The following is a 10,891-nucleotide window of genomic DNA, read 5'->3' as shown; positions in this document are numbered from 1 at the left end:
ACATTTCATCTTATCAGAGTTAAATATGCAGAAATGAATAATTGAGAATCATTAATGTTATGTACAAAGTAATTAAGACATTGCAATAGTTCAATTTCCTATGGGAATGTGTGTGAACATGCTCAGGCATATCCACCTCTTTGTGACCCTATGGACTTGTAGCGCCACCTCCCGCCCCCAGACTTTTCTGTCCATGGGATTCTCCTGCAAGAATACTGGAGTGTATTGCCATTTCCTCCTCTGGTTTTCCTGATCCAGTAATTGAACCCATGTCTCCTGAGTCTCTTGCATCGGCAGGCAGATTCTTTACCATTGAGCCACCTGGGAAGCTCTTGTTATGAGACTAGATTGATGTTAATAGGACTATTAAGAGAGTATATCTCTACTTAATGCGCTGTGGTGACCTGAATGGGAAGCAAGTGCAAAAGGGAGAGGATATATGTGTATATATCAGTGATTCATTTTTCTGTACAGTAGAAACTAACAGCTTTGTTAGTTTCTATACTCCAATAAAAGTTAATTTTAAAAAGAGTAAAAAGTTTGTTGGCTATAATAGTTTAGGAAGAATATTCTATCCTTCATGAGCCAATTAATGTTTACAAAACTCAAAGAATCATATGAGGACGAATAATATAAACTGTATCATATCAGTTTTAGTCTTCAATTTATTTTGTGCACTAGTATTTATAACTTCAACAAAATACCCACTCCAATACTCTTGCCTGGAGAACCCCATGGACGGAGGAGCCTGGTGGGCTACAGTCCACAGGGTTGCAAAGAGTCAGACATGACTGAGCGACTTCACTTTCACTTTGATTCCATTTAGGCCATGGGGTTTTCGGAAAAGTTCTGTGTCACTTGGTAATATTTAGGAAAATTTCACATCTTGTAAGAACTTCAAAGCAGAATGCTACTCTGCTTTGTTGTTCAGTCACTCAGTCGTGTCCGACTCTGCAACCCCATGGACTGCAGCACGCCGGGCTTCCCTGTCTTTCACTAGCTCATGTCTATTGACTTAACAATTAGGAAAAGGGAATGATTTAAAGTTGTGTACAACAGCATCCACAATAAATCTTAGCTCTGAAGATTAAAATACCAAGAGCATTAAAAAAAGAAAAGAAGAAAGTGTTAGAGAAAAACGTGGTCTCCTTCTCCTCTCGTTGCTCTACGGGCCCTAGCTACAGATGAAGGTATAGGTGTGTCCTCAGTCTCTGACAGATTAAAGCGGCTGTCCTGCTTAGACTACGCTGACTTCTGAGCCTAGCAGGACTTTTTGTGTGGTTATTAGGAACTGGTAGAGATTTGACAGGTTCCAGGGTTTTGTAAGTATTCTATCTAAAGAAGCATAATAGAGAAAGGAATAGTGGATAAGAAAGATACAATAGTATTTTCCCCCAAATCTGTGTCTGTTCCTTCATAACCAAATATAACACATTTAAAAAAAATAATACAGTTTGTTTGGAAAAAATTGAAGGTGTAGTAAGAAATATAGAGTTTAACAATATGAAGAACCCCCTGGTAACTGATGATGCTAATGGATTATTTTATCTGCTCCATAATGTCAAATGTAAACATTTTTAACTATCAAAGTTTAATTGTAACATGAAATAATACTTTAAAAATAACATTTTAGATTTATTTTGGTACTACATTCCATAAGGGATATAATTCTATGTGATCCATGTCAGGTTTTATTAGACTTGGATCACAGCTTTGGCTAAAGATTTAATTTTTTATGACTTTACATTCAGTTAAAAGGTATATTTGGTGCTCCACTCATTGTCGTTGTTGTCCTTATCTTGCTGCTACATGTGAAAGTTTATTTCTTTATTGAGAATATAAATAAAATGAGTTACTTCTTGCTAACTTTCATTATAGACAGGGTCTTAATGCTACTTTTCTTGGCCAGGGAACAGGAGGAATTTCCTGGAGGACACAGCAGAAAACAAAAATAGAATATAATAGTCAAATAACCAAATTCCCCCCTTGATCCTGGTGAATAGTTTGTAAAATTAGGCTGAGACTATCATATTGTGACTACTCTGCTTAATTTACTCGCTGTTTAGATTTGAAATACCTATTTCAAAGACTGTTAAAGGAGAAAAGGAATCGTCAAATATTTCAGATGAGTTAAGTTAAAAAGCATTTATCTAACTTTAAAATGTTATGGAATTATGAAGTGTTAGTGAAAATTCAGGGAAAATGATAAATGCTCTTTAGATCATCACATGATTCTCATATGGGCTTATTTAGAAGCCTAGAGATAGTACTGTCTCACTAATGCCCACTGAATAGGAAAATAGAAGGTGTGAAATTCTTAATTTTTAGTGAAGGTTCTTCCCAGATACTGTTAGTAATGTTCAGAATCCTAGATAGAGTGATGGCTAGAACAACACGATGAAAGCAGCAATTGATACAACAGAAATAAGAACAGGTCTGAACCAGTTGCAAAATAAGCAAGGCTTCAGAGGACTCCCAACCACTCTTGTCGTCATGGGTTTCAGTAACCGGTCCCACTGGGTCAGGATGGCGTTTCTGGCTCCTGGCCACTTTCCTGGGCCCACCAGCCTAAACTGGTATGGGGTGCAAGGGCCAAAGTAAACCTCCAATGCCAACTTTGGATCTGTGAGAAACAGCCATGGGATGTTGGGCTTTGCCCCAATGAAGGAGGCAAGTTCATCCATATAAACAACATAATCCGTCTGTATGGTATCACTTTTGCCAAACCTAGAGGAGGGAGAGAAACAAGACTGTGGCTATCCAAGCTTTGTGTAGAAACAAGAACAGGGAAAATGCCTCACACCTTTTTATCCATGCAAATCAACATCGATCCTTTTGTTGGTAAGGGGACTATTGCTCATTATCCAGTACTTTGTAGATTTTACTGAAGGACTTTCATACTGATCTCACTTGGACATTCCACAACACAACAAGGCTGCTGAGAAAGGCAATTTTATCCATATTTACAAGTAGAGGAATTGTCTCTTGCTCAAGTGAAGTTATTAATTCATGGCCACTGAGCTGATTAGTGACAGAAGTAGGACTGGAGCCTAGTTCTTCTGACTAGTTCTTGTGTGGCTGAGTCATTTTATTAGAGCCACCTGATGGAAGGCATCATTACATTTTAGAGGATTTATGAGCTAGAAAATAGAAGCCACATCCATGTGTTCCCAAGCTCCTCTGATTTTTAATCTTTTTGCAGGAGATATGGAGGGCTGAAACAGGATTTAGTGGCATATCAGGTGCAATATATCCTTGATAACTATTTGTTGAATGGCTGAATTTAGCTCATAGCTGTCACCCTAATGGCCCCACTCAGGAGTATTCAAGACTAAAACAGTTCTAAGTATTCACAAAGTCAGATTTTGCTATGAAAATTCTAGATCCCCTTTACCATAGATGCTCTTACAATTTGAGCTTTTTTCCCATTTTTTCATCAATATCATTCATCATGTCCTTGACAGAAGGCAAAGGGCAAGTTCCTAAAAAAAAAAGTGGAAAGACATGATAATAGTTAAATAAGTCTGGCATAGGACTAGCCTGCAGTGTTTCTTTTTAAATAATTGCATTAGTATTTTCAAAATTTGTTGTCATTATCTAGCAAAATAATATCTTGAACAAATAACCAGGGTGTTATTCTGAGACATATAAGTCATTCCTAATCTTTTCAGAGATGATACTTGTCACAGTGATTAAAACCAAATAACCTTTCATCTTTCTATCTTTGCTCTTAAACTGGTTATTGGATTTAAAAATCAGTTTGAAGGATTATATTCTACTCTCTTAGCTTTATTTTTAAGTATGCCATCTAATAAATTATAGTCAAAGGTATATTGACATCTCTTTTTTTTTTTTGCTGTTACTAAGTAATTTGCCAGTGTTTATTTATTTATTAAAAAATTTTTTTTAATTTAAATTTATTTATTTTAATTGGAGGCTAATTACTTTACAATACTGTATTGGTTTGCCATACATCAACATGAATCTGCCACGGGAACAAACAGATCTTCATAAGAAGTTATCTTGCTTTGCCCAAAAAGGGAATTTCTAACAGATAAGAAAGAGAATTTAACGAAGCTACAAGGTTCTCTCTGGAAAGCCAACAGCTCCTGAATGAGACTGTGGATGTGGACTGTCCACAAGTCACCAAGGATATAGGGAGGTCCTGGGAGGCCAAATCTGAGTTGGGGCTGCCCCAGGATTTCAGGCTCTTCCTGGCGTTAACTTACAGAATTCTGTAAAACCTAGACCCAAACTTTTGTATTCGGAGATGCTTCAAATCTCATGTGGTTTCTTTGGCAACTTTGGGGTCACCTGGAACAAGAATAAAATTTCTAGTCTAGCTCTGATTGCTCCAGACCTACAGTGACTCTCTGTTCCTGAAATCCCTACAGGCAGGATCATAACAGTTAGTCAACATGGCCTTGTTCTAAACCTTGGAACTGCTTCTGTCCTTGGGCAAGAGGAGAGATAGAGAAGAGGCTATATTCTGTAATCCACCAGCTATTGCCATTGGGCTGCTTGTAACCGACTCCTTGGTCTGGTAATCCTATTCCCCCAAATTGGGTTGTTTGCCTTATCTCTCATTTTCCCTGAGTCTTTGCATCTATTCTCTGTTGGCTGGGTCTCTGCCCTGTCTCCTTTCTTCAGAGCCCAGGTTATAACTAGTATCTTCACAGAGAGTAAGTGAATATTTTATAAGCAATTAAGACCTACATTTTAATGCCAGTCTTTCTGAACCTGAATCCTGAGTTCAATTCTAAGTAGGATTTCATTCCATCACTTTCCTGGCTGCTGCCTTGCTGGAGAAACATTACCCTGTGACACATCTCTGCTTGGGACCAGGGGAATGAAGGAGATTTAGAGAGATTGCTGATATGTAGGCCCATAATGATGTGGTTGGGAGCCTGGTGGTGAGTGATGATGCAGGACATGTAGTTGCAGGTTCAAATATCCAGGATAAAAGAGCATTTAAACCCTAGCAAGTCAGATAGGACTGGAAGCCTTACATGTGGCTTCAAAGGAAGCAGACCTGCTAAGATTCATTATCCAGAAGTTTCAGGTTTAAGACCAACCAGACTTTGCACATTACACTTTGACATCTCAATTTGTTCTTTAACCATAGCTTAGTTTTATTTTCTGAATCTGCCCACAATGGCATTCAAACCTTAATGTGAATCTGATTCTAGTACTTGGTGCTGGATGATGCTGCCTGCCTTCTTTGCTTGACCCTAATCAAGTTCACTGTTCCTTTTTTCTTTTTAAAATACAAGGACCTAGGATTCCTTTACCTTAGAGACTGTCTACAACACCAAATGCTTTCTGCTTCTACTGATCCACTGCTTGTCCTTATCTGATACATGACAAGGAAGAAAACAGAGCAAGAAAGCCACTTCCTTTCCAGAAATCATACTTTTTTTTCGTGAATGTGGATATTTAAAGTTGCTGGATATTGGCTTTGAAATATCTTCTTTCATTAACCTTTCAAGCAATATCATTCTATTGAGTTTTGAAAATCTTAATTTTATAAAGTTCTTCTGGACCTAAGATGAGAAGCTCTGGTATTCTCAAGTTTAATGAAAGGTCTTGGATAATTGACAATTCTAAGGAGTTATAGGGCTTAACAGGTGGTGCCAGTGGTAAAGAACCCATCTGCCAATTCAGGAGACATAAGACATGTGAGTTCAAGCCCTGGGTTGGGAAGATCCCCTGGAAGAGGAAGTGGCAACCCACTCCGGTTTTCTTGCCTGGAGAATCCCATGGACAGAGTAACCTGGCAGGATATGGTCCATGGGGTAACAAAGAGTCGGATATGACTGAAGCGACTGAACATGCAAGGAGTTATAAATCATAAAAACACCCTTGAATCATTGTCTTGTACTATTGTTTATGACAATCCAATATATTTTTAATTGCTTATAGAATATAGTACCAAAAATATAGAATTATAGATTCTGGAAACTGGGTGGGACCTAGGATTTGTTTCTTGTTAATAAGAATATTGTTTTCCTAAAGACTCAAAGGCATTCTCATCTTCCCCATCAATGAGATTCTTTGTCTACTCACCCTTAATTACTTGTACTGCCCAGCGAGACTGCAGGTCAGTAGTGGGGATGACAGCTCCAAGGGACTGGACAAGGCCAATCACAGCCAAGGTTGGCTTCTCCAGTGGAGGCGGGAAGATGCCTTTAAATAAGGTGACCTCATTGTCTCTGCTCTTAATGATGGAGTCATCAAGGAAGGGGTAGGCATAATTATAGCCTGTTGCAAAGATGACACAGTCAATGGACTTAAACACTGTCCCATCCTCAAAAATAGCTGAATCCTCTGTAAACTCCTTCACATTGGGCTTAATGGTCACAACACCACATAAAATGCGAGCTGGGAGTTCGTCATTAAACACAGGCTCTTTCCTCAGGGTGCTGTATGGAAAACAGAAACAAGCATTAGAAAAGTACCATTTCCTTTGTTTTATTGGTCCATAATTAATTGATAGGAAAAACCTACCTAAGATTTTTAAATGTGCCATGGAGTGTCATCAATATGGCTGATAGATAAAACTTATGTAAGGCCACATTGTGGAGTAACAGAAGTTGGTTTTTGCTAATCCCGTCTCTATTTCCTTTGATCTTTCTCTCTTTTCCCACAGAAGTCTCCCCAGATTCCAGAATAAGCACTCAGATCATATCCCCTATATCAGGAAAAACAAAGATCAGAGTACCTGGGTCTTTAAATTTCTTTCTTTGCTACTAATCAACTGTGAACTTTGATCAAATTAAATTTTCTTATTTTCTCTTGCCTCATCTTCATCACCTGAAGTGGTAATAACTGCTATACCTATCTCAGATCATTGGCAGACCTAAGTAATATAAAGAATTTGGTGCAGTTTGTAGCACATAGATAGTGCTCAAAATGTTAGCCATTATTCTTAACGTAATATAATCCAAAGTGACCATTGTGATGTAAAGAAGATCAAATAGGAGGAAGGAAGCCAAAGTGGAAGGCTGCAGCCAGGTTCTATCATAGAGGGTGAAGCGTGAACCCCATGCAGACAAAACCATGTCAGGTGAGGAAGTGAGGGTCTAGGAATTTAAATAAGGCCAGGAGAAAAAGAGGAAACTGGAAATCTGGAGAGAGAGAGCTTTTGATTATTTTTTATTCAGTAATATCTCTAGTGAGTGCACAGAACTCTGCCTTAGGGGTGAATGGAATAATGTTGGAAGAAAATACATGGTTCTTATAGGATGACGGGAACTGTGTGTGTGAGAGAGAAAGCCATAGGTAGATGCTGCTGGGGAGGAAACTCAGCCAGACGATGAGATTGGTTGGACTGCTGTTTGGGAGAAGGCTGGATTCAACCACTCAAATTATCTGCCATTTATCTTAAACCCACTTCCATGTTGAAACTTCCTCTGTCAAGGCCACTGGGATCTTCAAGCCACCAGATCCAGTGGTCCACTCTTACTCCTTATTTTACCTAATTTATTAGTAAACTCACACTTGACGGTTTCCTCCTCCTTGAAAAACTGTGTTCGTTTTGCTTTCATGTCATCACTCACTCTTGATTCCTTTCTACCTACGTCGCTGTACCTCACTATTACTTCTCAGTGTCCTCTGCTGAATTCTTCTCTTCCTGACCTCTAAATAGCGACATGCCTCCAGTCTTTTGTCTTCTCTGTTGACATTCATTCTTCAAGAGATGTCATCTAGTTTTCATTTATTTAAATACTATCTATATTCTGACCAGTCCACATTTTAAACTTATGGTTGAATCTCTCTTCTGTTTTATGTACCCACTGCTGTTCCACATTCTTCTATGCAAATACCAAACAGGCATTCCAAGTTTAATACATTTAAAACTAAACTTCTGCTCCTCCCATGGTTGTCCACATCTCAGTAGACATCACCTCCATCTTTGCTCCCTTGCTCAGATCAAAGGTTTCTAAGACATCCTTGACATTTTATTTGCTTTCACATTTGCTATTCAATCGAACAGAAAATCCTGTTCACTTTACCTTCAAACTCTATCCAAACCTGACAACTTCTGAGCACTAATGATCTTAGTTCAGGCCACCTTCCCATCTCATCTGGGTTTTTGATAATAGCCTCTTAACCAGTCTTTCCACTTCCTTCCTTGACCTACCCCCTACAGTGAGTTATGGCCATAACAGTCAAAGTGATCTCTTCAAACTAACTTAGACTTTGTCTCCAGTTTGGTCAGATGCCTGTTATGGTTTCCCACTGCATTCAGAGTAAAGCCCAGAGTCTTTACAGTAGCTTCCAAGACCCAGCGTCAACTAGCTATTTTGATGTCTCTGGATTCAATTCCTGCTATTCTCCCAGTCTTCTTCTCCAAGAAAAGAAGCCGCTGTATTTTGTCAAACATGGCAGTCATACCCCTGAAGAAATGATGTCCTAGCTGTTTCTACTGTCAAGAATAGTCTTCTCCAGATACCCTTATGGCTCATTTTCTCATCTCTTTCAGAAATGTGCTTGAAAGCTTTTTCAGTGAGACCTTCTCTAAGGGTTGCTTAAAATTGTCTTGATGTCATCCCCTGTTACCCTTGTCTGCCTTATTTAGAGTTCATGCTGTTTGTGTCTGTTTCCCATTATTAGAATGTAAGCCCCACGAGGATAGGGATTTTATGAGTTTGTTCACTGCTATATCCACAGGTCCTGGCACATAATAAAAGCTTAATAACTATTTGTTGACTTAATGAATTAACTTTGATGTAAACAGCTTAGAACGTGGGTTTTTTTCACCCATGTCAAAGTAATTTCTTATCATGTGATTGGCTTGGAGGATATTTTAGGAGAGAGTGAGGAGAAGGCTGAAGATGAAAACATTGTGGCCATAAATCAGTGGGAGGGCTCCATTAAGGGGCAGGTAATGAGAGCAATGCACTCATCTCACACACTAGTAAAGTAATGCTCAAAATTCTCCAAGCCAGGCTTCAGCATACGTGAACCGTGAACTTCCAGATGTTCAAGCTGGTTTTAGAAAAGGCAGAGGAACCAGAAATCAAATTGCCAACATCTGCTGGATCATGGAAAAAGCAAGAGAGTTCCAGAAAAACATCTATTTCTGCTTTATTGGCTATGCCAAAGCCATTGACTATGTGGGTCACAATAAACTGTGGAAAATTCTTCAAGAGATGGGAATACCAGACCACCTGACCTGCCTCTTGAGAAACCTATATGCAGGTGAGGAAGCAACAGTTAGAACTGGACATGGAACAACAGACTTGTTCCAAATAGGAAATGGAGTACATCAAGGCTGTATATTGTCACCCTGTTTATTTAACTTATGTGCAGAGTACATCATGAGAAATGCTAGGCTGGAATCAAGATTGCCAGGAGAAATATCAACAACCTCAGTTATGCTGGTGACACCACCCTTATGGCAGAAAGTGAAGAGGAACTAAAAAGCCTCTTGATGAAAGTGAAAGAGGAGAGTGAAAAAGTTGGCTTAAAGTTTAACATTCAGAAAACTTAGATCACGGCATCTGGTCCCAATACTTCATGGGAAATAGATGGGGAAACAGTGGAAACAGTGTCAGACTTTATTTTTTGGGGGGCTTGAAAATCACTGCAGATGGTGATTGCAGCCATGAAATTAAAAGACGCTTACTCCTTGGAAGGAAAGTTATGACCAACCTAGATAGCATATTGAAAAGCAGAGACGTTACTTTGCCAAGAAAGGTCTGTTTAGTCAATGCTATGGTTTTTCCAGTAGTCATGTATGGATGTGAGAGTTGGACTGTGAAGAAAGCTGAGCACTGAAGAATTGATGCTTTTGAATTGTGGTGTTGGAGAAGACTCTTGAGAGTCCCTTGGACTGCAAGGAGATCCAACCAGTCCATTCTGAAGGACATCAACCCTGGGATTTCTTTGGAAGGACTAATGCTGAAGCTGAAACTGCAATACTTTGGCCACCTCATGCAAAGGGTTGACTCGTTGGAAAAGTCTCTGATGCTGGGAGGGATTGGGGGCAGGGGGAGAAGGGGATGACAGAGGATGAGATGGCTGGATGGCATCACCGACTTGATGGACATGAGTTTGAGTAAACTCCGGGAGTTGGTGAAGGACAGGGAGGCCTGGCTTGCTGCAGTTCATGGAGTCTCAAAGAGTCGGACACGACTGAGTGAATAAACTGAACTGTGTGAATGAGAGCAAAGGTAACAAATGGTGCAATGAGATAATGAATGTGAAGTCAAGTGGGTCTTAGGAAGCATCACTATGAACAAAGCTAGTGGAGGTGATGGGAATTCCAGTTGAGCTATTTCAAATCCTAAAAGATGATGCTACACTCAATATGCCAGCAAATTTGCAAAACCCAGCAGTGGCCACAGGACTGGAAAAGGTCAGTTTTCATTCCAATCCAAAGGAAAGGCAACACCAAAGAATGCTCAAACTACTGCACAATTGCACTCATCTCACACGCTAGCAAAGTAAAGCTCAAAATTCTCCAAGCCAGGCTTCAACAGTATATGAACTGTAAACTTCCAGATGTTCAAACTGGAGTTAGAAAAGGCAGAGGAACCAAAGATCAAATTGTCAACATCTGTTGGCTCATTGAAAAAGTGAGAGAGTTCCAGAAAAAGATCTACTTCTGTTTATTGACTATACCAAAGCCTTTGATTGTGTGGATCACAACAAACTGTGGAAAATTCTTAAAGAGATGGGAATACCAGACCACCTGACCTGCTCCTGAGAAATCTGTATGCAAGTCAAGAAGCAACAGTTAGAACTGGACATGGAACAACAGACTGGTTCCAAATCGGGAAAGGAGTACGTCAAGGCTGTATACTGTCACCCTGTTTATTTAATTTACATACAGAGTACATCATGTGAAATGCTGGGCTGGATAAATCACAAGCTGAAATCAAGA

At 39.4% G+C, this 10,891-nt stretch overlaps 1 protein-coding gene across 2 annotated transcripts in view; it reads right to left on the bottom strand.

The window, feature by feature from the left end:
- LOC102173111 (dimethylaniline monooxygenase [N-oxide-forming] 3) overlaps positions 648-10,891 on the bottom strand; it is a 28,314-nt gene continuing 18,070 nt past the window's right edge. For both annotated transcript variants that reach the window (XM_005690633.3, XM_013970177.2), the window contains exons 7-9: positions 6,067-6,422; positions 3,410-3,482; positions 648-2,727 (exon numbers count right to left, since the gene is read on the bottom strand). In XM_005690633.3, the coding sequence (XP_005690690.1) occupies positions 2,385-2,727; positions 3,410-3,482; positions 6,067-6,422 (772 nt within the window). In that variant the 3' untranslated portion in view covers positions 648-2,384. The remainder of the gene's footprint in view (positions 2,728-3,409; positions 3,483-6,066; positions 6,423-10,891) is intronic.

This window comes from Capra hircus, chromosome 16, assembly GCF_001704415.2.
Source record: "Capra hircus breed San Clemente chromosome 16, ASM170441v1, whole genome shotgun sequence".
Taxonomy (NCBI): domain Eukaryota; kingdom Metazoa; phylum Chordata; class Mammalia; order Artiodactyla; family Bovidae; genus Capra; species Capra hircus.
This window is presented reverse-complemented; position numbering and strand designations above follow the sequence as displayed.